The 27,826-nt window shown below is 33.6% G+C and overlaps 1 protein-coding gene across 4 annotated transcripts; it reads left to right on the top strand.

The window, feature by feature from the left end:
- Positions 1–15: 15 nt before the first annotated feature.
- LOC148606480 (nitric oxide synthase 1-like) lies at positions 16–27,826 on the top strand. 4 transcript variants are annotated; one of them, XM_088544002.1, is made up of 25 exons: positions 16–741; positions 3,634–3,767; positions 4,553–4,715; positions 5,404–5,495; positions 7,386–7,530; positions 7,871–8,010; positions 9,679–9,853; positions 10,301–10,402; positions 10,841–11,035; positions 11,899–11,984; positions 12,911–13,055; positions 14,025–14,129; positions 14,507–14,556; positions 15,419–15,668; positions 16,202–16,346; positions 17,283–17,358; positions 17,560–17,762; positions 18,568–18,579; positions 20,370–20,539; positions 21,071–21,281; positions 22,798–22,879; positions 23,163–23,287; positions 24,210–24,355; positions 24,830–25,021; positions 25,693–27,826. In XM_088544002.1, exons 1-25 carry the CDS (start codon positions 79–81, stop codon positions 25,744–25,746), a joined length of 3,861 nt encoding a protein of 1,286 aa, XP_088400128.1. In that variant the 5' UTR covers positions 16–78; the 3' UTR covers positions 25,747–27,826. The 4 variants fall into 4 exon arrangements, with proteins under 4 accessions (XP_088400128.1, XP_088400126.1, XP_088400129.1 ...); XM_088544000.1 differs by having other exon boundaries at positions 14,507–14,568; XM_088544003.1 differs by lacking the exon at positions 18,568–18,579 and having other exon boundaries at positions 14,507–14,568.

The raw sequence follows: 27,826 nt of genomic DNA, 5'->3' as shown, positions 1-27,826 counted from the left end.
CAGGTTCAGCGCGCACATGCCAGATTGCACGTACCATGTTTGCAAAAGTTAAAGGTACAACCTGAAGAAATAAATATCATGGATTACACAGGCAGAGGTCGCAGAAATAATCCAGACCAAAGATTTAGCAATCATTCATCAAACAAGAACAATATAAGGCTGGCAGTTGATTATAATGGTGCCCTTCCTCAAATAGATCGGCGGAGAAACGGTCTCTCTCCTAAGAGACACACAAGAACCACCGTTGGCTATTCAGGAGTAGATGACGCGCTACTAAGTAAACTTAAAAGAGAATTTGAAATAGAGAGAAGAAACGGCTACCATGGAAACCCGGGTACAAACCGTGTAGACAGATTCGGCAGAAAACTGAAATACCCCGAGGGTTACAGAGAGGATGTCTTTTATAAACCAGCCCTCGATACGACAGGTGGGAACCAAAGATATTACAACCAAAGTGAAAGAAATGGCTACAATGGGGTAATACACAGTGGAACAAAATCCATCAATTTTGAAAATTTGCACGAAATTGATAACAGAAAATCTGAAGAACTGTATGGTTCGCAGAAACACAGGCGTAGTCATAATGACTTAAAACATGAAACGGAAACAAGAAAAGAAAAACGAACAGAAACGAAAGAAGAGCAGAAGAAAGAAGCCGCACAAAAACCTTCTTTTATTAGAGTTACGAACCTAATAGACAAAAGCCAGCTCACAGACAATCTTAACAAGAAGGCAAATGAGGTAAATATACGGTATACACAAGGTTTTTTTAATAAATGAAAAAAATAAATAAATAAAGTCTTGAATTTGCAAAATATCAATATTTAGGTAATATTTCAAGGTAGTGCAATTGCTTACTAAATTTCCCATCATGCATGGTAATTACAGATTTCTTTTCTCTGAAACTGTTTTTTTTTGTAAAATGATACATGTACTAACTGTGAACCAAGATTAGTTACTAAATTTCCCATCATGCATGGTAATTACAGATTTCTTTTCTCTGAAACTGTTTTTTTTTGTAAAATGATACATGCACTAACTGTGAACCAAGATTGGTTACTAAATTTCCCATCATGCATGGTAATTACAGATTTCTTTTCTCTGAAACTGTTTTTTTTTGTAAAATGATACATGTACTAACTGTGAACGAAGATTCTCCTTATTTTTAAAGGTAAAGATAGTCTCGCTATACATAAATTTCGACCATTAGATTTCGTTTAACAGATCTGTCCTCGTTAAGGTAGGAATGGCGCGTTTTTTGTGTGTTTTTTTTTAAATTTTTGTTAAATTCGTCTTTTAACTTGTATCATTGATATATATTTCCCGCGTCAAATAGTTATCCATTAATGATAATTTATCGTTTCATATTGGAAAGAGTATGTGTACTGTAAATGACCCTATATTAAAAATGCATTGGTTTATTATTGTCGTTCCAGAGTCTGATTTTTAAAACTCTCCTCACCTAGATTCTCTAAAAAAATTAAACGTTCAATTAACATATGTACATGTGTATTGGTTAACTGAAATCACTCTCAAATGCTATTCTATTCCCTTGACCACAGGAAAACAAGGATAGGGGCGGATCCTGACACTTTGAAAAGGAGGGGTACCAGCCGGGGTTCCTCAGAAAAAAAGGGGTGCTAGGACATTATTTGCCATTTTTATTGTTATTTTTCCACCTGAAAACGACAATTTGTCAGCAAAAAAGGGGTTGTCACACCCCCCCTCTGCACCCAACTAGATCAGCCACTGAAGCACATTCTAGTTCGATGGCTGAGAAGTTTGTAAATCGGGCGTAGACATAGGCATACGAAATATTTAATAAACAGATACATGAACTTACAGTTAGATAGCAGCACTCGAAGTTTGCGCGCTGTTCACGTTCGCCACTTTATTAACCAGAAAAGACAAGGAAATCAAAAGATTGGTTTCGTAATTATGAAAGTATTCGAATACGCAACTAAATTTAGGCACGGATTCCACCGTTTGCTTCATAAATCCGATTTTGAGAATTCCGCGATTGCATATTTGTGAACTATTATCCGCCATTGAATGTTTACTGAAAACAAATTCCATCAATCATTCTGATATGTAGGATACACACATTTACAGACAACTTCATTTCATCGATGTATTACTCGCCAGAAACTTCACATGCATAATAAATGTATAGAATTCAGTACGTGCATTAAAAATTCAGATATCTGAATATAGTTATATAACTTAATATAGTGATTAATCTTAAAAAGGAAACCTTTTTCTAGAAACTTAAAGCGACAAAGTTGCTAACGTCACGAATTACATGCAAATTGAAATCAATACATATAACTTCGTGTGCTAAATATTGCATAATTTTAAGTATGGCTGTTTGACTTAATACTAACCGCATGTAATAAGGAAATGACTAAGTAATCTATGTTTGTTTTAAAGATTATGAAATATACATTCAAAAAACTAGACCATGCAGTAACTACTATAGAACACTCCTGATAAAGTTTTTTTTGTATTTCAAAATGTCTACCTTGGGACATGTTAAATTATGGTTGCGTCAGTTTAATAGGGTACATGCAGTTAGAATATTAATCATTAAAAAAAAGTAAAAAATGATTCTGCAGCTTTTAATTTTTTGCACTCCATTTTAAAAACAGCTAATTAAAAATATTACAGATCAGATTAATGGAAGGGGGTTTTTATGCTTGAAGTTCTTTTCCGATGACAACGAACTTAACAGAGTCTATTTTTATCATGTACATGTATTATATATGCATATAATGGCTTGAGAAGCATGCATATATTGACGGATCCTACAATTCCGAAAGAGGGAATAGGGACTCCGGTAATTTCCAGTTTTTTTTCTCCATTTGCACAGGTAATCAACCAAATTTTCCAATGTGAGACCTGGAGTCCCTCCCACTAAACGGATATGAATAGATAATGCTGGACTTTAGAAGGAGATTCGAGGCTATTTTCAGAAAATATTACAATCCCCCACCAAAGAAAAAGCACTAAATTTACTGCAAACAGAAATAAATAAATAAATGAAATAAAAATAATTAAATAAAATATAGATTTACAAAGCGAATATTAAACATGTAATTCTCACTCGTATAAATTGTAAGGTAAAAATGCTGATAAAACATAAGTATCTTTTTTCATTTATGTTCGCGCCCAAGTACATGTAAATGCACAAACACAATTCAGTGTAGCACTTAGGGTATATTATATTTTTAGCGTATCATTCAAATACTATATCCTATCGACAATTTTATTTTTAAATGGCTTTTGAAGTGCCTAGTCACGATAAAGAATGAAGAAAATGAAGAATATTTTTATTAAAAAACAAACAAACAAGAAAAAGTGAATATTAGTCAAACTTACTTATTCTACCAATCTCCCAACTGCCATCTTTTCAGGTTCAAATTATTTGAAAGGCCAATTGGTTCATATTAATAGCCGAAAAAAAAAGACGGATCACATTTGGTTATAACATGATTTTCTTATTTCATTTTGAATCAAAGAGATTAGAATATATGTTGTATAGAATTATGTCGGCAAAGTCAACACGATAAAGAATGTATTTACCTGTAACTTCGAATCTTGTTTTTATTCTTTTGAAAAACAAATCATTTAAAGGTTGTATCATGTGGACATCGGTGCACCGGATCTTTGATGACCACATTGACCTCCGACACAGGGCCACGGAAAAAGACGGAAATTATCGAACAAGCAATAAATTTTTTTGATCAATATTATTCCAATTTAAAATGGTAAGCAATTCATTATTTTTGTTTTGTGTTTATTAGTACACATATAAGGTGGCTATTTGGCTACAAATAAACGAACTCCTCACCCTAAAAGAAAAAATAACCTTTAATTTGAAAAACAAAACGAAACTGGAAAACCCACTATAACAACTGAAACAACTGTTATTTTTTTTGTTTTTTTTTTACCGTATGTTCTTCTATAAGTACATGCATAATTACGTTAAAATTGGCTATGATAAAAGGTAAGAAGAGAAAAAAAATAAAATAGGAAAAATTAATACAAGTGTAAAAGAAGAATACTTTATTCATCACTGCTTGGATAAAATGCTGATACAGTTGTAAAATAGACCTCATACCTTTAGTCATCAGTATTTGCATCTAACAAAGTACATAAACACAAATTCAGTGCAGCAATTAAAAATCGAAGGAGGATATTTTTAGCTTAAAATCAGCTCACTGAAACGACATTACAGTATTACATGTTTATACATACATGTGTATGGCTTTTGAAATTGTGTTGATTCGGATGAAGCAAAACCCTGGTGAAAAATACAAACAAACAAATAAACAAACAAAAACAAAATCAAAACGCAATGATAATTTGAATCAAATTCCTTTTTAGTAACAATTTTCTAGCAGGATCGCCATTGTCCTTCTGTCTCATAATTATCTCTCTACACTAGAGCCTGAATATGTTACCTTTATCTCTCTACACTAGAGCCTGAATATGTTACCTATCTGTTGTGATTGTTTGTGATATTCCCTAAATCGGTTATATCCCTTTTCAGCAAAGATTCTCCAGAACACGTGGCCCGTTTGAAAGAAGTGCAGACATCCGTTGAGAAAAACGGAACCTACGATCTTTTGTACGACGAACTGGTTTTCGGGACTAAAACTGCATGGAGGAACGCTCCAAGGTGCATCGGGCGTATACAATGGTCAAACTTGGAGGTAAAATATTACTTAAATAGTCCATTTTTTTAACTTTCACACGAGCGATTTGTTTGTTTTATTGTTATACGATGGTTTTGGGATACGAGGATCTTTACACAGAAATTTAAACACTATATTTAAAAGCAGTTTTTGTCATGACATGGGTTGTGTCCTTATTGTATGACTTATGAAGTACCGCGCATGGGAAGTATTGCAATTGATTTTACATACGATGGGGACATAACTTTTTGTATGTTTTAAACCAGCTGGTCTTGAGCTGGCATATCAGTTAACTGCTTGTTTCGTTTCCAACTATTATAGTTTATTTTTATGTTACTTCAGTATATAGGGGTAACTATTTAGATATACCGGTGCATAATAATTTTTGGGGGCCAGCTGTAACCAGTCCTGTGGTGTGAGGGTTTCCTAGTCGTTCGGTGTCCTTGGGCTGACATTTTCACCAAGTTGGGGTTGTTGTTTCACTGAAGCACTCGCCATACCTATTCGCGTTATATGTGGGTTTTAAAGTTCTTTGGTTTTCAATTGAATTACTGTACATAGAAAACTTTGTGACATCCTGTACTCAGAAATCGGACAGTGGGTGAATCAAGGGGTGTGACCCCCAGAACTTCCAACCAGCAACTGTTTATAACCTTTAACTATCACTACTATTGAAGCGATCCTTTCTGTATATCTAAATTTTCAGGTGTTCGATGCTCGGAAAGTTAGAACAGCCAGGGAAATGTTTGATGCTATATGTAGGCATATTAAATATGCGTCAAATAAAGGCAATATAAGGTAAGTTGCAAAGTGATGCTAAGTGCCAAAAAAAAAAAAACAAAAAAAAAAAAAAACAAACAAACAAACAAAAAGAAAAAAAAAAAAAAAGAATGCTTTTTCGATCTTCATACGCATATTTGTACGTTGCCATAGTATTTTTATTTTCTGTATTTTGGAAACTGTTCATTCATCTTCTCTATTATCAACAAAAAACAAGGACAATATTTTTTTACATGCCTCATATTTATAAAGACTGGTACTTAAGATCAGTATGACGTTTTATGTTATATTTACTATGTCACTGACACAGTGATTTACATATGTACTAAAGTGTTTGGTACGATAGATTTATGTATAGATAGATTAATCTTTATTAAACAAATTAATGGCCCGTGAATGGCTTGGTCGCGTAAACAAACAACAGTTACCCGACAAAAATAATGTACAGAGGACTCTTATGGCTTGAAATAGCCAAGCATTGCAGGTTTTCAATAATATGTACTAGTATTTAAAAGTAGTCGTGATAGGTGTAAACATGGCGGTTTGAAGCGGGGGATGCAAGAAGACATAATAAGATGGTGACCGATTTATACAATGTACACATTTTAAGTGTTTTACCCTTCTGCATTTATTATGTGAAACTAGCTGGTGTATATGTTAAAATATTTGTTAGTTTAACTAGTATAACCTCGGTTCTTTGCTTGGAACAATATAAATAAGGGGCGAACATTTGATTATGAGGTGGGAGTGGGTGGCTGGCAATTTTTGAAAATAAATGTCTTGGTCTGGAAAATTTTGGAAATAAACAAATATTCTGACTTCTATATTCTACTGTACAGTTTAATGTAAATAAATAATCTAGCCGTATATCATTAGAAAAATAAATTTTCAGATTAGCAAAAACAATAAAATATTCTACCCCGACCAAAACTGCCAGCCCCGCCCTTCAGAATCAAATGGACACCCCTAAGTTTATATTCTTGTACGGAAACGAAACATCTGTGATTAAAAGTCCTTCCCATGCTAACTAATTTGTAAATTCTAATAAAAGTTACATGGGCTCGTATATTCCTACAATCAACATTCAACATTGACTTTTTGTTCCTTTAACAAATGATTATTACAAGTAAACATACAATATATGTGGGATATGATCTTTGTTCCCTGACCGTTCAATGTATATGCACATATGCATAAACCAAAAGATCTAAATCCGAAAGATATGCACGAATATGATTTATTGCCTGCTTTTGCCCGATTGTTAGTTGAACTTGTACTGAAATTGCAAGTAACCATGTGCAACCAGCAGGTACAACAACCTTTTCCGTCTCATAGATCAAAATTTGAAATTTATGTCGGCTAACATTAATTTGGTTATTCCACTTTCAAAAAAATTGGATTTTCACACTCTAGTTATTATGATAAATGTATTGAGGTATTTGTATAGCCCCTTTATATCAAGTCGAAATGCGTAACAAGCCGAGTTTTGCGTATAGAGATGAACATACTCGTCTTGTCGGATTTCTGGTTCAGATGTTTCGATTGTAGAAATGGATTTCGAATTAAAAAAAAGGCCATAGTAGATATGACTGGCATATATGTAAATATAGAATCAGATTTTGCACGATTCATGTTACTGGTCTCATTCCTCACAGTAAGGTCAATATAATAAACAAGTTTAATACATGGATACTACACTTTTGTTTTACATATTACGGTATTGTTATGGTGTTAATCAAGTAAGCAGTAAATTGTTTCAGGGGCCAGTCTAAGAGAGACTCCTCAGAAATTTCTTCCTGATCAATGATGTCCAAAAGGCTGCCTTTTGATTGTTTGAATAGAACCAAAATTTTAAAGTCAGCAACTTGTTCATATAACCCCGTAACAATTAATGAACATTTTGTACAGGTCTGCTGTAACAGTATTTCGTCAACGCCTTGGGGACAGACGCCGTGACTTCCGAGTTTATAACCAACAAGTTATTGCATATGCCGGGTACAGACAACCTAACGGATCGATAAGAGGAGACCCAGCATACGCAGACTTTACAACGGTATTGACAAACCCTCTCACATATTAAGTACCATTCTGTGTAAGAATCAGGCAATAGGTGGCACATCTTATTTCTTAATTTGGTCTTTTGTCTCAAATATATTCAATACATTTAGAAAACAAATGAAAGGCTATTTAAGTTTATTCTGAAGAATATGTGATGCAGGTATTTTTTGACTGCATCTATAAGAAAAAAAATATATAGCTTATCCTTGCACCCATAGAGATTTACTTAGTAGCGAAGTTTTTCATGCAATTTTTATATAAGAAACCGGTCATCTGTCTTAAATCAAACATTTGCTCATGAAAATAATAATCAACATAAATTTTCTTTCATCTAGTTTTGCCAAAGTATTGGCTGGAAAGGAAAAGGTGGTAGGTTTGATGTGCTACCCATAGTAGTACAGGCGGACGGACGGGATCCAGAATGGTTTGAAATACCACCCGAGTTGGTTATGGAGGTCAGGATAGTTCATCCTAAGTAAGTCACCAAAGAAGTTTATTGGTCTATAGAATGCAATTAAGTAGCACTCCAGCTAAGGATCATGCAAAATGTGATTCATGGGTAAAAAGCCTACATATTTTTATTTTTGATATTTTGTTTGAAATATCATAGTAAATAGAAATAAACATGTGGTTTTTCATATAACCCGTGCACTTAGGAGATGAAAAATATATAGAATGCATTGTAGATTTCAAAATTAAGGGAGATAACTCTGTAAATGGCGCTCAAATACAATAGAATCTACTGTACTTTCAATGTCGATTATCTCCTAAGAGCAGGACGATTTGAATGAATAATTACACATTTCATAGTATAGACCCATAAAACAACTTAATTACAAAAAAAAATATGGAACCTTTTTTGGGGTATATCACAATTGTAAGATTTTGATTGATTCTTACAAAGACAGCTATTTAAAAAATCTTCAGCAAATCTTTACATTAACATATCAAATTTGCTAAGAATAAAGGTTTAAATTGCTTTTTATAGTTTGTCAATCTCTATTTAAATGGACATTATTTTCTGAACCACATGTTTGATGGTGATGATTGTAAAAGACTAAATTTTATAGCGTAAGGGCTAACATATAAAACACATTTTCTTTTTTGTACAATTGATATATAGCATATACAGGAAGGTAGATGGCATTTTTACTGGACAATTTTATCTTATCATTTTGGTCCGGTTGCTGTTTAATATGTCCACAATAGACTTTAGCCATGGTTGTCAGGACCTTTTGTTTCTACCTTACCTGATAAAAATTCCCATTTTCTACATACATTACATGTAACAACGAAAAAAAAATGGTTTCTTAGATTTAAGGAGGCAGATCTAGGGTAAGGGAAATAACTCTTGAAATCAGTGATATGTTTGTATCATATTCAATTTCACGAAAGCCTTTCAAGATTTCCTTTGAAACAGAATGAAATCAGTCCAAGTTACTTTGACGCTTACATGAGATTGATGTAAAATTGTGAATACAAACATTCCAATATTTTGTAAAAGTTGTGTCCCTTACCCTAGGTCTACCTCCTTAAGAGGCTGTCCATGTAAAAATCAGGCAAATCCTTTAATTTGGGTGGCACAGGGTAAATTTTATCCCGTTAATTGTATTTGCTACAATGTAATGTTTATATAATATGTATATGAAATAGTATAGAACTTTTTTTAAAATCGACTATGGATGGCTCAGAAAATGATTTTATATTCCCTAACAAAGCAATCAAATTTTGCTCAAATTAAAGAGTAATTTCCTTTTTTTCAATGAATTTCAATGCTTTCTATGTAATTTATTTCTATTCAATCGTTGCACTTGATCTAAAAACAACAATCAACTTCGAGAAATGATGCATTTGTGATATGAACTAGGTGAACATTTTTTGAAAACAATATTTGTCATGTGCTACCCACTGCTTGGGTTTTGATTGGACACCCTCTTCAGTGTTATTCGTAGTCAAAAGATAAAGGAGTAGACTGTACATAGGATAAGAACAAAAGACAAAACATTTCGTGAAGAGATCAAGGAATATCAGTGAAGAGCAGAAGGCAATGACAGAATATTAACCTCTGGTCTTACTAAACAATTTGCCACCCGAATGACCTGGTAGGGTTTAGAATGCAATTGTAGATTTGTATCGCCAACAGGTTCCCATCCTTCGCCGACTTAGGGTTAAAATGGTTCGGGCTTCCTGCAGTAGCTAGTATGATGCTGGACTGCGGAGGAATCCAGTTCACCGCCTGTCCCTTCAGTGGTTGGTACATGAGTACTGAGGTAGCATGCAGAGATTTCTGTGATGAACAAAGATACAATCTGGTAGAGGTAAAGTTCACAGACATCATAGTTTTTTATGCAACATTACATTTGATTTCAAATCTAGTGCTATAAGGGCATAGGTTTTGAAATCCTTCGCTTTTTGGTATTTGTGTGTGTGTGTGTGTGTGTAAAGTTGGGTACATATGAGCAAATGATAGCCTGGATCCCCTTTCTTACAAATTGAAAACCTCTCTTTATGAATTTATGGTTCTGCTCCTGTGGTGTAACAGAATGTCAGCAGTTTTTGAAAATCTATAGAAGACATTTCAATTTGTAGGCATGGATTCTTTGCCATTGAAAAAGATACACAAATAAATGATGAAATTAGGTTCTAAATCTGGAATAATAATAGGATAATTAATTAGAAAGAGTGCAAACCAAAACCTGATCACGAGTGCCGATGATCGCCTAGATTTAACAAAATTCAGTCGACTCGTATATGTATACTTTTAGGAAATCGCAGACAAGCTTGGATTAGATAAGAGCAACAATATTTCTCTATGGAAAGACAAAGCTGTTGTCGAGACGAACATTGCAGTTCTCCACAGCTTTCAGGTAGTAATTATATAAGGCTAAAAGTAGTAACTCTAATTTCAATACTTAGCGTTGGTCAGTCACGTTATACATGTACCTTCTTTATGCTGTATAATATGCCTTTATTGAACCATTTGAAGAACAAAGCAAACATTGACCAAGGTGCTACAAAACCTAAAAAAAACTTATTTATAAAAAAAACAAGTTTGAGAAAGTTCTTTACTTCCCATGAAATGCCAATCAAAGTATTAATTGGGATTTTATAAGGTAACAAAATGTGACGTATTGTAGCACTGTGGTCAGGTCTGGAGTTTTTGGATTTACCTTTATGTTGATTGTTATTTTAATTTTCGATTTCTGTCCAACAGTCACCAGGCTTTCTTGTTTGAATTACACTCTTAGCAGTATTTTTCCTAATTTCATTTTTAGATATAAATTCAATGGTTCTCCTTTTTTCAGCTAAGTGGAATTACGATCATGGATCACCACACAGCCTCTGAGTCTTTTATGACCTTCATGCAGAACGAACATAAACAAAGAGGAGGGTGTCCTGCTGACTGGGTGTGGATTGTACCTCCGATGAGTGGTAGTCTGTGTCCAGTGTTCCACCAAGAAATGGCCCTCTACAAATTGAGACCGTCCTATGAATATCAGGTATGATGTCCACAAAAAAGGCTGAAGTTGAATCAAATCATACATGTAAGTAGTCCCAGGAAAGAAGTGCTACATGTACATAGTAACAATTATGACGATCGTCTATTTTTCGATACGGTAATCCATGAGATTTTCGCGTCACTTTCTTCTTCGGCAAATTCTTGGAAGAAATTTATTACACTTGCAAATATAAAACAGCACGAAAATAAGTTGATTACAGAAACCGAGAAAAAGATGATGCGAATGTTTATTATAATATGTTTTACTTATGTAGATCATCGACGCGTTTAACACATGATTAGATACAAATTACAAATCAACCGACAAACAAATGAGATGTCCAGATGTGTCACTTTGGCTTTGTAGAGAGGTATTAATACCGATAGAGGGAAATACAGTTTCCTTGAACTAGCTATACATAAAAAGCGTAATAGGAACTATTTACACTCCTTGAAACGTTCACGTTTTCCCATTTTAGCGTTAGTGCATCGTTTATCGTGCGTTTACACATCGTTTTGCGTTCGTTTAAACGCACGATGAACGCACTAAAGAAGCGTTCGTTTATTTTTTGTACTTTGATTAATTCCTCGATTCAACTCCTATTTTTATATTATCTCTATTTTTAATTTATATATTTTCATTAATTCAATTTTCTATTTTCCCTTTCATCATTATTTGTTCATATTATTTTTCATCTTTCATCTATCGTGCGTTTAAACGCACGCTGTGAGCGTTCTTCTATCGTGCGTTTAAACGCACGCTGGGAGCGTCCGTTTATCTGCGTTTGATGAGCGTTTAGCGTGCGTTTAGATATCGTGTGTGCGGGAAACATAAATGTCTCAAGGAGTGTATATCTTTTACAGGATGAGGTATGGAGAACGTATGCAACAAGAAAAGATAGAGAGAAGAGGGGAAGGAAACAGAAATTGACGTTTAGAATAGTTTCTAAGTAAGGTTTCCATACTATTATCCATCGTAGTATTATGAAATTTGAAATTAATTTTAAAAAAATCAAACAAAACTAGAACAACCTTGAACCTGTAATAACAAATTCCTTGGCCACTACTCTTAAGTGCATTGCTTTGGTTGGCATCATATTCCTGTTACGAAAACGCCGTTCTTATGTGCTTAACATGAACAGTAATATCATTATATAGAAACATTGGACGGTGAATCCTGTCTAACTCGAGCCCTGAACAATCTGAAAATCTATAGTGAATACAATTTTGTTGAAAGTCCCTTTATGTTAAATTGTTTATTAATTTGTTCCTTGGTAAACTGAACAACTATATATACAAACCACCTGTCTAAACCGAATACTTGTATAATCCGAACAACTATCTAATCCAAACACGTATCTACACCGAACACATGTCTAAACCAAACACATGTCTGAATTCAACACCTGTCTAAACTGAAAACTTGTCTAAACTGAACACATGTCTAAACTGAACACATGTCTGACCAAAACACCTGTTAAAACCGAACACTTGTCTAAACCAAACACCTGTCTAAATCAAACAAAATTTTAAAGTCTAAGAGGTGTTTGGTTTAGATAGGTTTCACAGCAATAATATTTATCAGTGTGTTCATACTGACTGTTCCAACTTACATGCTATTTCAGGTAAACTTCTGTTCTAACATAGAAAAAGATAAGACTACATGTAACACACTGGACGTTGAATTTAGATTCATACACAAATGTGCATGTATTGTGCAAAACAAATAATGCAATTTTAATAATTTGTCTTAAAAGACGTTATTTGTACATCGTACATGTAGTATCACGATTTTTCCTCTTAGGCTTTCTGCGATATTGGTTGTGATTTCTTACGGTATATTTACATACATTTTAAGTATTCATTTCCTTTTTAGGGCAGCTTTCTTTTCATCTATTTTGATGACAGCGGCGAACTCCAAACGTGTAAAGTGTACCATACTCTTCGCCACTGAAACGGGCAAGTCGGAGAAATTCGCTTCAACTTTGTACAAGATATTCAAACAAACGTTTAATGCAAGGGTAAGTGCTGTCTTAAGTTGAGAATGAAATCGGTATTGAAGTAGAAATACCAAGTGAACAAACAAGGGGTAAAGCTTTAAAAAGACAACACCGTGGACACCAAAACTAAACGTTGGACATATGTACAAGAATAATTAAGGAAACTAACTTCCGAGCGAAAATCAAAAGAATGTAGTCCTTGGGTAAAGGGTAGACAAGGAAACATACCTACACAACAAAGAAAATGAAATTACAAAAAATGAAACTTATAAAGAAACAAAAGTGAATGAGTAACCAGAGGCTCACTATCTAAACCTAGCAGCATGGACTAGATGCACAGGTGAGGTATGCGTCCCCTGCTGTTCGGAAAACGCCGCCGAGTAAAAAAAAACAAAACAAAATACACACGACATAAACAGAACAAATACATGTACCACTTGTGCATTTTCTGTGCTTTGTTGACTAAGAACATGTTTTAATTTACCCGACTGTAGATAAACGCCATTGGACTGTTAGCAAAGAAAATTCTTAAAACGTTTACAGAAGTACGAGTTACCCATTTATGATGGCGCATGTCCCAAAACGCTTCTCAAAGATTTAAACACACTGGTTTTTGAATAATTTGTTTTCCCGAAACTAGGGTACTTTGACGATGGAGATAATTATGTATTTTGGTTTTATTGACATTGCAATAAAAAGGGTAATGATGCACCTTAAAATAAACGATTGTGGGTCTGAGAATCAAGTAATTAACTTTGTGAGGCCTTGAATCACTGCATTGATTGATAAATCTGGTATAATTATAATAATTAATAATAATATAATAATTATCATACTTCACTAGTATACCTTATTTGTCGGATTATTTACAAAACCGTATGTAAAACATTTAAGTAACTATTGACCAATGTTCATTTCTTATAAAGAAGTATCAGGTTTTGTATTCCAATATGTGAAACTTACTTCCCATTTTTTATTTTCATTTTATAGCTAATGAACATGGAGAATTATAATCTTGCCGAGTTACCAAGGGAACAGTTACTCTTGTTTGTTGCCAGCACATTTGGCAATGGTCATCCACCAGAAAATGGCAGGGTATGTTAATGAAAAAAGAAAAAGGAACAGATATGGTGAAACAAAAAAAAATGCACCATCGTATAACTCCTATAAAAGAGATCATCAGGCTTCATTCATAAATTTTTAATTTGATCTTGAACTTGGTATCACAAAGCAATAAATTGTGCGAAAATAAACAAGGGGTAGTTTTCATAGTTTAGACTCAAGTGGAAATTTAAAGAACTAAAAAAAAAAAAAGAAAAAAAAAGAAAGAAATAAACATCATGTATGAATGTAAAAAAAAACACACCCTTTCATTGAAAGAGCAGCATCATATATACCAGTAACATTAAAAAAAGATATTATACATTAACAATACATTCTAATATCTTTCGAATGCGCGTTTTTCATTCAAGGGGTTTTCCAATGGCCTTACTGCAGAAAAGGATAGAGTTCAAAAGAAAAGGTTTGCTGAATAGTTAAGTTCTCTAACAATGTCAAATATGCACGGGCGGATCCAGGTCGGCGGGGTGGTGCAGGGAGTTGGCAACCCTCCCTTTCATTAAAATAAATTGTCGTTTTCATGTGTAAAATTGAAAAAAAGTAAATAATGTCCTAGCACCCCTATTTTTTTTTCAGGATCCCCGGCTTGCTCTCCTCTTCAAAGTGCCTGGATCCGCCCCTGAATATGTTTTCTTTATTTTGTGAACGAATAATACAATGCTAAGGTTGACCACTCTTCTAGATTTATTGTACTGAATTTAAAAGGTCCAGTGTCCCTACTTTAACTTTATTGACAATACATACAAAGTCATGTGTATAAACTCGTTGATCGTTATGGGATACCATGAGAAACCGTATCACTTTTCTACTTTTGTCTACCCGAACGTGACATTTTAGGGTTTCTAAAAAAGGAGAGAACGCTGAGGCTTACTCTACCGGTGCATATGGTCCATCCTCCCACTCTTTAGTGGTGTCTGAGTTATTCATTTACTTTTCTTTTTATGTGTGTTGTATTGGGTATTTCGTGTTCTATGTTGTTGGTATCTACTTATATTTAGTCGTTATCAATGCATTATGTTTTTTTTGCCTCCCGTTCGAAACATGGATCCCTTAATATGTCTCTTTATTGGTTTTGTTATATTAGTGAATATTTTAATAAAGACATTAAACTGCTTTACACTCAGTTCACATTTATACTTTTTGTGGATACAATTCGTGTGTTACATGTAGTCCTATCTTTTTCTATGTTAGAACAGACATTTTATTGAACAACTGGCCTAGTGAAAATTTGTAAAACTGTATAAATATATAATCTTCAAATGTAGCAATAGACATGACTACCAATCCTCAAGCATCCAACATGCAAAAAGTCAAGTATTAAATGGACTGAGTAATGTGAAGTTCTCGGCGTTTGGACTTGGGTCAAGAGCATACCCGTATTTCTGTGCTTTTGCTCACTTTTTGGATGATACAATGAACAGCCTTGGAGCAAAAAGAATCTACAGTCTAGGAGAAGGGGACGAGCTTAGTGGACAAGAAGAATCTTTCAGGACTTGGGCTAAGAACGTGTTTGGGGTAAACAACTTATATCATCTATAGCATGACACCGCAAGGGGAACCTCCTCGAGCTATCGTAGGAGAACATCACATGTAATTACTGTGACTAGCGAGTTCTACTCCATTTAAAAATTAACATATTTGAACTTGTTACCTTATTCTGATCAGTATTATTTCCGTCAAATCCTTAAAGGTAGAACAAAGCAATTATTTCCATTTCATTCCATGCTTCTAGTATACATTCGAAATGACATTTTAAGTCTTTGAAATAAAACCTGTGCATGTTTGGGTGGAGTGGATATCAGCTAATCAACACTACAATGAAATATGGCATTTGAATATACAATGTTAGTGTTTTAGCATCCTTACTTTGCAGTTCATATGAATAAAGGTAACTGTATACCTTCCTTTGAAACTAAATTCGAATCGAGTTTCTTTATGGTTTAAACATTTTAGAACTTTTTTGTTTCATTTGGCAAATTGGTGCATTACTTTTCCCACGATATGGTATATTGATTTTGCTGTCTCTTGTACTCCTTTCGTTTTTCCAGGCTTCGTGTGTGTCTTATAATATCAAGGATAATGAAGGCCAAAAAGGGGCTGCAGCAATGTTGGACAACTCTGATATGACGTGGAAACCTGGCAGATTTAGAATCGCCCCAGTGTCAACTCACAGAAATATATCAATTACTGAAGGTAATGAAAAAAAAATGAAGAAACCTATCTCCTTAAACCTTGATTTAACAGAAAACCTGTTAAAAAAAGACACTTTATGAAGTAACTCCATTATTTAAAACTTTGGTAAACCAAATGCTTATCTAATGGACAAATTTTATACAGTACAAAAATAGTTTGGTTTAGACAGGCTTTACCGTTTATGTAACTATCATGCATATTAGGTATGTAAACATATATTTATTACTATAGTACTCCGGCAGGCTTTATTTGCGTTACATAATATTTATAAGTATGACAGATGGATAATCCATATTTTATGAAATATTTAATGCAAACATAGGACACTTTAATCCAAAACGTCAATGAATTTAAAAACATTATAAACAGAAGGGATTCATTTTTCTGTTTCTATGCGTGAATACAGCTTTGATGGTGACCGACATCACCAAATTTGAAGATTATTAAGCCTGGCCTTTCTTATGTAATATTTGAAACTGTTTAATCCAAAAAAAAAAAAAAACTTCTGAGCACATTAATCAATACTGTGCTTTATGTACCCCGCGATACTTTCTATTTACAACATTTTTATTATGGTACCAGGAAAATCCCTATGACCCAAGCTAGATAAATCACGGATGTCATTAACACAATTGTATTTCACATAAAGCCTCTTATTAGTCAATCTTCGAAATAATATTATCAAATAAAAAAGGAAGCATTGAGCTTTACGAATATTCACAAATTTGTATTATTGGTAAAATTTTGTAAATGTCACTGTTCATGTAGTATATTCTATATACGACCCCAACCCAGACTCTGGGACAGAGGTCATGACTTGCCGTGTTATCTCAAATACATTTTTTTTTAAACTGATCTCCGGTCTGATATAAATAAGGTCATATATTGGTCCATTTTGTCTAATACATTTCAGATCTATATTATATTTGTTTTCAGAGTTAACAAGAATTCATAGGAAGAATGTAGTAACGTGTAGACTTAAGGATAGAACGCGGTTCGAAATGAGTTCTGGGTATGTACAATTCTTTATGTCAGTCAAAGGAAAATTATGTATCACATCTTGAAATTGTAGTAGTCGGTACATACATTTTTCAGTCATTTTTTGTTTTGTTTTTTTTTTTGGGGGGGGGTTTAAGCATTGATACTGCATAAGCATTCTGGATGGGTTTGTCAAAGTGAACTGGAACACTGGGTTTTGAATTTGACTTTTCAGGAGGTTGACAATATTAGCAAAAATAGATATGAGGGGAAATGAGTCAAAATTAGACTACAATCCAGGCGACCATGTTCTACTGTTCCCTAGTAATCCAGCAAGACTGGTTGAAGAATTACTACAGTACGTGAAGAATGTACCAGATGTTGACAAACCGGTGAAAGTAGAGCAGCGATTTATTGACTCAGAAACGGACAAAAATGGTATGTTATTGTATTGAATTAAAAGTTGTGTAATAAACCTTAACACACCTTTACCTCTACACCAAAACTGTTACACTATAAGTACTAAACATGTTTCTTGTAAAAGGGATTTTTTTCTTCCTCAAACCATAACAGTCAAACACGTACTCCTGCTGTGATAAATTGAAGAAGCTGTCTTTGTAAGAATCATGCAAAATCTGAAAAATGTGATACACTCCAAAAAGGCTAAATATTTTTATTTTTGTAATTAAGTTCTTTCATGGGTCTATATTATGAAATGTGTAAACATCCATTAAAATCCGTCTGCTCTTTGGAGAAAATCTGAAAATCCAATAGATCCTATTGTATGCGAATGTCATTTACAGAGTTCTCTCTCTTAATTATGAAATCTACAGTACATTATATATATTTTTTTATCTTCTTTAAACAGGGGTTATGTGAAAAGCCACATGTTAATTTCCGGTCACTATAACATTTTAAACAAAATATTAAAAATACAAATATATAGGCTTTCTAACCACAAATCACAGTTTGCATGATTCTTAGCTGGAGTACTACTTAATTATGTATGATACGTTTATACTATGTACTTTAAAATCATCAATAAGTCAAGAAACGAAAACGGTAGAAGACCAATGTTATTGAATTCAGCCATGGATACATTTCACAAGCTTGTTTTAACTTATATTGTATGTTTGATTAAGTTCTTATCAGTAAATGAAAAATGCAGCTGCATGTTGTATAACAAGATATTCAACCAATCAAATGTTTAAACATTTTAAAATTTAAATATTCAAATTTACAGGTGTTAGACACGGTGAGAAAATACTTAAATGCTTTCATCTCTTGGTTGAGCTTTTAGCTTACTTGCTATTATCCGAAAATGTTCTATATCTGTGTGTGAAAGATTACTTATCTCTCGAATTCATAGTGAGTGAGATCAATGGATCACTCATTTTAGTCATTTAGTCACGTGATACCTCTTCTAAGGCAATAAACAAAAATTTCAAGACACATGGGATATTCATGATAAAAGCATTTGCAGTGTACTTTGCGTGTTATTTGCAAAAAAAAAAAAACATCGACTGTCACAGCGTATATGTGCTTATCTTACTTATTGAACCAAGTCAGCGCTTTAGGGAGGAAAACAGTAACTGCATGCATTGAAGTAACACAATATCACCAGTCTTCATGGGATATGCTTTCACTCTATCTTCTGATAAAGATTATTAGACAAATGGTCAATGTTTGTAATAAAAAGGAAAGCTAAGTACCAAGACGAGTGAGTATTGACACAATTGGTGATGCAAACCCGTGGATGAACATATCTTCGGAACACTAAAGGGGCAATGGACGTTGAACATATTAACGCAAGCAATTTAAAACATAAACAAATAAGCACGAACCCATCCAACATAGGTGCCCCGGAAAGGTGAGATGTTCCTGCTATCACAAGCCACCCTCATGCTGGTTATTGAAATTAAGTCCGGTAAAAGAGTAAATACACTGTATAGCGGGTTATTTTGGCGGGTGTAAAATTTGAATTTGGCGCTTTTGAGGTAAAAAGTTATACGAAAAATTTTGGCGGATGCTGAGAGATAAACTTAGTACTTAAGCCATAGTAAAATTTTGCAGTTTTAGACAGACCGCTAAAAACGCCAAAATTAGCACCCCGCCAAAGTTATCTGCTAAACGGTATATGAAATATGGAGGTCGTTTTTGAAGGGATATTTGGTATCGGCTGATCATGTCAGCATTTTTGATTGATGACCGTATTGTATAAGCAACATATTCTTGCCCGGGTTGCTATTGCATAATAAATTATCCATCCCTACATAGAAAATAGCAGAGCATATGTAACAAAAAGCAGAAACTTATTAGGATAAAGCAAATTGTAAGCTTAAGCGTAGGACAATATAGCTGACAGTTTAAAAGTCACAATTGTCGCGTTATAATAAATTTGGTCAATTTAGAGATTAAAATCCTGATCAGACGGAGAGACTTCTATTGTATTGTACTTTTATGAGCTACTGAGGACCGATAACGTTGCCGGCTTGTATGTTCTTTGATAAAGACCATTCAACAATGCTTTCTTGGTATCTGTGTAGAGCTATGCATTTCTTTGTGTTAACTTTTTCTAGTGTTCATGGAAGGATATATCATCTGGTGACTTCTATCCTATTTTTACTTTTTAAAAATAGTTTCCGTTGTATGCAATCACGACTTCGTTTTGGTGCTTTTCCTGTTCAAAGAATATTCGGCGGATGTACATCGGTGCAATATATTTTTTCTCTCCTAATTCCCTGTTAAGCAGCTCATTCCAACGTCTTTTTGATATAGAATTGTCTTTGGTTTATTTTTCCACCGTCATCCCTGCTTTTTCTGCTATTTACCTTCGCTTAGTTGAAAACTCGCAATTATTCCTTACGTCCTATTATGTTGCTTTAAAAGAAGATTGTCAATATTGAAAAGTGCTAATATTAATATGTTAACGTTACAGGACTTACTGTAGACCAATAGCGAATATATTACGGTTTACAGCTATCCTCGGCTGTTTTGTTTTTTTTACCTCATTTGTGATGTAAACTATATTGATACTAATTACAGCCAACAGTGAGACATGGCAAGTGTATTTCCGATTACCACAATGTAGTCTACGAGATATTCTTACATCATATATCGACATCACAACGCCACCGTCTCAAGATCTACTGAAAGATTTGTCTGAAATGGTATCTACTGCAGATGATCAAAAACGACTAAGACAATTGGCTTCAGTAAGTGACTCTATTTTGATGGAAAAAGATAGTATTTTCACTTGTATGATGTAATGTTTGAACAATAATTATGATAAAGTATTCTGCATCATACGTTTTATACCAAAACATCAAGGTCGATCAGATACATCAGAATTCACAGTTCATGACGCGCGGGAAGCACACAGAACCAATCCACTTACACAATATAGACAAATAAATACAGTACAATTATATATACAAATGATTATTAGAATATAAATATTCAGTATGAACTTCCACAAAAACCAGGAGTGGCTTCAAGTGTGCCTGAAGGGTCTGCATGTCCTGCTTCATTAGCGGCAACCGTCATATTGCTATCAGGTAGGCGTCAAGTAGAGGGATGTCAATGCAATTAGATTTGACTCATATTCCGTGATTTGCAAAAGCAAAATATTTCAGACTTACATGTAAGCTTGACGACTGTACTAATGAAAAAAAATCCACTTTAATCTTCGTATGCAATCTTTCCCATCTTTTTGCAATCTTCATGTCAATACGTCATACTTTTAGACTACCAATGCTTACGACCAGTGGAAAGCTGCAAAGATGCCAACTCTGGTTGATGTACTGAGACAGTTTCCCTCTATACGACTTCCGGCTGACTACCTGATTGTCAGACTACCTCTTTTACAGCCTAGATATTACAGTATAAGTTCTTCGTTAGACGCATCGTCCGGGGAGATCCATGTAACGGCGGATGTGGTTAAATATCAAACACCAGGTATTAGAGTGACCTCTCGCTCCTAGGAAATAATATGTTTTATGATCATTTTTTAATGATTTAAGCTAACATGAAAAAAAAAACATGACATTTATCAAATTAACACAACTTTCATCAGTTTTTTAATCGATAAGTACGACAATAGCGTCATCAACGGCTAAATGTGTACAAAAATGTACTGGTCGTTATGCAGCAATTGCACCCACATTTGCAAGAGAGGAAATGTATAACAAACGGGGTGTCCGTCCTTCCGTCTGGCCCCGTGCAGGTCCGGGTGTCAAAAATAGGCCTGCAGCAGCGCTAAGCTTGTCGTAAAAGGCGACTAAATAGTGCTCAGAACCCTAGCCGGGGGCTAGGGCGCTCTGGCCACAGAGCAACTGGGTTGTGTGCCCAGGTGGTGGAATGGGGTAACCCTGACGTGTTACGCTGAGGTTGTCAGGCTATAATACGGAAAACATGACCGCAAACCATAGTGGTGCACCGCGTTGGGAAAGATGCCACATTCCTCGCACGTTAAAGACTCCTACTGTATTCTCCCGGAGAAGGAACCATAGGGCTCTGTCACAGGAGGCTAAATTGCCCGACCCTACCCATCTCTTCCTATTTCCAGTGGCAATCAAAATTTGTCGACCTCATTATCCTTGTGTCCCATCCCATTTTTCATTTAGTCATCATTTCATGTTCATTTTGTTATCCACTTCATGTTCATCGCCTGAGTATAGCTGAAATATTGCTGCTAAACCCCGACAATTAATCAATCAATCCTTCCGTCTGTACTTATTTCCTACTTTCTTTTACACTGAAGAGATCCCTTGTCTTATCTGTCACTTCATCAACACCACTGAATGGAACTTAATGAAATTTTCACAAAATCTACAATACACAAGGCCAATTTAAGATTTTGATCCAAATTAATTTGGAGGTAACAAAATGCATGTTATTAAATACGGGATAGGGTTGCTCACAGTTTTTCAAATTTAACTGGGAAATATCTTTCATGTTATTATCTTTGTGTCATATCTAAAAATATAAGCAAATTTAATAACAAATTGCATAGTTTGGTGTGGAAAGATATTTGTATGCTAATGAGGACAATGCCAAGACAATAAAGCTTTTTAAAAGAAACCCAAGAATTCGTAAAATTCGACAAAAGTGGCTGGGTATTTTGTGAATACTAAGGAATTGTGAAAGTTTGTTCTCTTTGGGTTTTATGAAATCTAGCTAACACAACGTAGCGGTGTATCGTTTAATTTCTCATCTGATGCCGCATTTTTCTTATCTTTGAAAAGTGTTTGGTAAGAGATGATGATACCTGCACGTTGTAAGGTTATCATATTTGATATAAATCATGAAAATGTGCTCATCCAACATTAGTCAAATCACAATATGCCCATGCAAAGGTGTGAATCTTCCCAACTATTTGTTACGTATTCTTCTAAAAAGAGGATTTCTTAAAACAAAAACAAGAATACATATACTTTACATTATTTTTATGATTGGTATATTTTGTATTTAGATGGACAAACACACAGGGGACTTTGTAGTAATTGGCTGAATGATGTCAGAGTAGGACAAGATCTCCTGTGTGCTGTGAAATCGTATGTAAACTAGAATATTTTAATTGTAGTATGGTAGTGAATACGTAAGTGTTTCGTTTGTATGTATCTGTGATGTAATTGATTCATCATCAAGATACTATAAACTGACATATATTCCAATTCAAAATATTTTCATGTTGTTTTAGAATTGTCACTCTCATTTTGATTAAATTTCTGTGATTAAACTGTATTGAAATTATAAAAAAATTGATCTACTTTAAAATAGGATGTTAGATATAAACATAGATTTCTGCCACTCACTCTCGTGCTATTCTCATTGTAGTGCACCTCTTTTCCACATGCCAAGCAGCAAGACAACTCCTATTATAATGGTTGGACCAGGAACCGGTATTGCACCATTCAGAAGCTTCTGGATGCAAAGAAAAGTGGATATGAGGAAAAGGCGTGGTAGGACTTTTTCGTTGATATACAATTTGTTTTACAAGATAAGGAACAGGTCATTTCCTGATTTCCTAATCCCCATTTCAAACCCGAATTTCCTTTATTTCTATTGTCTATTCATTTTTGCCATTATCTAAAGGTAATAATCCCTATAACCGTTAACAAATTTAATATTAGGAAAACATGCGAATAATTATAATAAAAAGACAAAGAAAATTAAGACAATCTGTCACTGTTTTCACTGAATATACAACTTAATATTCATACATAAATCGACAAAACTTTGTTTATAAACACTATGCATGTTATTCATTTATTCCAATCCCCATGCCACAAATCTATTGCATCAACCACGTCCTATTCCCCATAGTCCCATGTACCATTGCAAGTTTCGTTATTGCCCCATCCGCACCCTGATTACCAAAATCCTATTAACCATTATTTTTGCCATCGTCATACATTTAAATATCATGTTAACAACTAGATTGATTTGAAATTGGGTTAAAATTATTAAGGACGTCGGCCTTCATATGTCTTTGACGTTGATCATAAATTTTACAACGGTTGTGGAATCAAAACCTTTTACAGACGCCACACTATAATAATGTTTTTACCCTGCCCCATACTCCAAGGCACCTTTACCCATTTACCAATTCCAAATGCTCCATTGTGACATTCCACATTAAATGGGAAGTTCAACCCATTCAGTTGTATAGTATTCAAAAATGTTTTGATTAACTCTAATAACTAAAAGCAGTGAAAAGTTCTATTTAAATCTATAAATCATTGAGCTAAAAAACAATGACAGCATAAAACGTGTTGAAAAAGCGTTTTTATCCTGATTGAAACATTTAAGCACTAAAAATGAAGGTTGTCACTTTGTACATTTTTTAAACTGTTTACGAGATAAATCATTCCCTATATGTAGGCAACTATGGACCAATGATTTTGTATTTTGGATGCCGTAATTCCACGACAGACAACTTCTATAAAAATGAGATAACACAGTGTGAGTTTGAAGGAGTGATGAGTAAATGTTACTTTGCATATTCGCGAGAACCCGGAGCCAGAAAGGTAGGCATATTATTTGAACTTTTTCACTTTGTAAACAAGAAAAATATGAGTCATATTCGCATTAATGTTACAGTCTTTGTATGAGTTAAGCTTTTAAATGTATAACGATTACGAAATGGGCAATGATATTAATTATTTTAATATTAGATTAAAAAACTCTGGGTAAATGATAGATCAATACACGAAGGGCCAGAAGTAAAGTGTTTTAGGTCTGTGCATATAAACATCTACAACTTTTTGTATGCTGTTTGATATAGCAAGGAGTAGTTAACCCCTGAAGCTTTCTTTGGTGATTTATAATACGTAATAATTTCAACCATTCACTAGCTCTGAATATATGCAATATACAAGTTATTCAGTAACACGTGAAAATAATGATGATAAAAAATGTGATGAAATCAATTGATAAGTGATAATTTCTGATAGTTTTTGGAAGTCGCCTTCACATTATGACTATCTTTTTCATAATTACAGACCTATGTCCAAGACCTGATCAAACAGAACGGAAAAGAAGTTTTCCAGCTAATAGTGCACGGCAACGGTCACTTCTACATCTGTGGAAATATTCAGATGGCATCAGATGTCAAAAATACACTACTCTCTGTTATACAGAGACATGGCAATATGACTGACTACCAAAGTGATGCATACCTCAACAAAATGAAGGTAATTTATCTGTCACTTAATTGTTTTCCGTTTGTTCTTAGTACGTCAGGCTACTACAATGGTGACGCATGCCTCAACAAAATGAAGATATTTTTTCTGTTGCTTAATTGTTTTTTTATTGTTCTTAGTGCCTCAAGCTACTACTATGGTACTAAAACATCGGTAATTCCAATGACATCGTTACGACTAATCGACTGTGACGTCTCTGATTACTTGAACAACGCCTGTTTTGAAATTCTTATTATAACTCACATCTTACGCAATAGGGCTGACTGGTCTATTTCTTGTCTCTGTTTTATTTTGTACTTATCTGCTATTAATATCTTTTCATCGTTCCATTGTTCGTTGCCTTTTAGTTTTAATAATATTTTAAAAGTAGGTCTACGTTTTTTTTTTTATGTCATCCTTATTTTGCTTTAGACATGGGATATTCATACCGGATTGTTTATTTACTTTTGTTTCCTTGTACATATTATGTCAGTTATTTTATGTTTTTGTTGGTTGTGTGACTCGGTATGTTAACCTTGCATTTCATTTCATGTTATTTTATCAAATCCATGGTTTTCTTTCTTTGAACAATGAACATAGATAAAAAATGACTCGTTGTATTATATTTTAAATACCAGTTAATATTCTTATTATTACTGTCATGTTTATTGTCTATTTTACAGGCTGAAGACAGACTTCATGAGGATATTTTCGGTTTAGCTGTTAAGAAACAGTGAAGAACCCCAAACATTTATCAGTCCAGTGGACTTTATTAACTATGCTGTCTTCCCTCATGTAATGAGTTTGTCTTGTCATGTTTTAGTTGCATGGTCCATGTATTGAAAAAATATGGATTTTGTTTTATGTTTTAGGCGGGAAGGCGGAATTCGATTTCAAAGCATACAAAAGCATACACTTGTTTCAAAGTTATATGTTTCTACAAGTAATTCAGTGAAACAAAAATAAATGTAAATTCGAGGGTATTAAAAAACTTTTGGTTGATAAAAAATGAAAAATGAGGGGAAGATTTTTTGGTAATAATTTTTTTCTGTGTGAAATGGGAAAGGGGGTGGTTCATTGTGTAATAATAGTACTTTTCACGAGTAGTAAATTTTTGGTGCACATAATATTTGGTAATGGGTTTGTATATATTTGTACAGGTTTAAAATCTAGTGAAATGACAATCTGTATTTTCTGTTAATTAAGTTCACACAAATGACAATCTCTATTATCTGTTAATTAATTTTATGTTAAAAGTTATTTTTTGAAATCGTTACGTGTATGCTGATTTCAGTAAGACTAACATTTGATGTTTACAGGAGTATTACTTTTATAGTTCATTTCCACAGATGAACTGCTATAACATGAATGAAAAAACGTGTACATATATTATACTTTACGGACTTTCACGGACTTTTATATGAACATTTAACTTTTGTTTTGATTCAGTTAAATATTTTGTATGAACATTAAACTTCTGTATTGAATTCAGTTTAATATACGTATGAAGGGAAGTAATAAAAATGCTCAGTTTTTTAAAGTCAAGTAATAAGGGAGGTAACAAATCAAAAACATTCTGCTGTTGTAAGACGTGAAGTAACTGAATTTTGTTCATGAATTGACACTTAGGTTATTCTGTCCTGTTTATGAGTTTCCCTTTTAAATGATGCTGTAAGTATCAGACGTTGGAGCTTCAAACCATGTACAAATGTACTACATAGATGATTTATCGCTTTTTATTAAATTTGTTTACGATTGCTTGATTCCAAAAATGACTTGTACATTTATATGCAAACGGTGTTTTATATTTTCTGTGATAACAAAGTTTAGAGATACTCTTTTTATTCAACTTTTTATTATGAATTTTATTATTCCTAAGCACACTGTGATATATGATAAATTTGATGTGCAGAGCAAATTTATATATGTGGAACACGAAGACAATTCAATTCAAGTCTTAAAGATATTTTGTCTTCGTCACAAGTTGTCGTATTTTGGTAATGTTAAAAGGTGTTTTTAGAGATTTCCTTACCTTCCTTAACAAGATTAGGAAATACAATAACAGATTTGCCCAATCATAGATTTCATATTTCTGAGATATCTAACATTCGATTGTTTAAAATAACATCCAATCGACAACTTTTGCCAAATTTTAATTGGAAATGTATAGGAGAGTTCGCTAATCTCATTAGTGATGTCATATTTACTAATTTGCATATCAAAAAGTGTCATATTGGTTGGCAAATAAACCACTAAATAAACAATTGACAAATTCGTGATTAGAATCCCAATTTTCAAACTTTATAACTTTTTATTTTATATCCAATTTGGTTCTGTAAAATGTGTCATTTAGTTAAAATAATTCATATTATGTATGTAAACCTCTATTTTTGTATAAAATTATAATTAAAATCTTTTGCACATATAGTCTAATTACTGAATATTTATTATATATATTTAAAATTCCATGGATAAAAAGAATTTTATTTGTAATGTTGGGAACCAAAAGAATTTTTCAAATCTGGTATTTGTCCCAGGATTACATTCTTTTGATTACCGCTATAGCCTTGGTTCCCTTGAGTACTCTTTCAGTTATCTTTAAAATGATTTAAAATTGATGCCCTATGCCACACAATGGATTTTTTGCCAACCAAAACCAAATCACAGGTAAGTGATGACATCATACAAAACTCTCTATACTGCATGTACCAGCCGTAAGATATGATACTTGATTTGCTCGTAACATGTGAATATCTTCCTGGCATAATTGTTGTATGAAATGGTTTTATTTCAATAAAGACGATATTTTGATTTGTT

The sequence above is a fragment of the Perna viridis genome, chromosome 9, assembly GCF_037379345.1.
Source record: "Perna viridis isolate PV_CMFRI_1.1 ecotype Kerala chromosome 9, ASM3737934v1, whole genome shotgun sequence".
NCBI lineage: Eukaryota > Metazoa > Mollusca > Bivalvia > Mytilida > Mytilidae > Perna > Perna viridis.
This window is presented reverse-complemented; position numbering and strand designations above follow the sequence as displayed.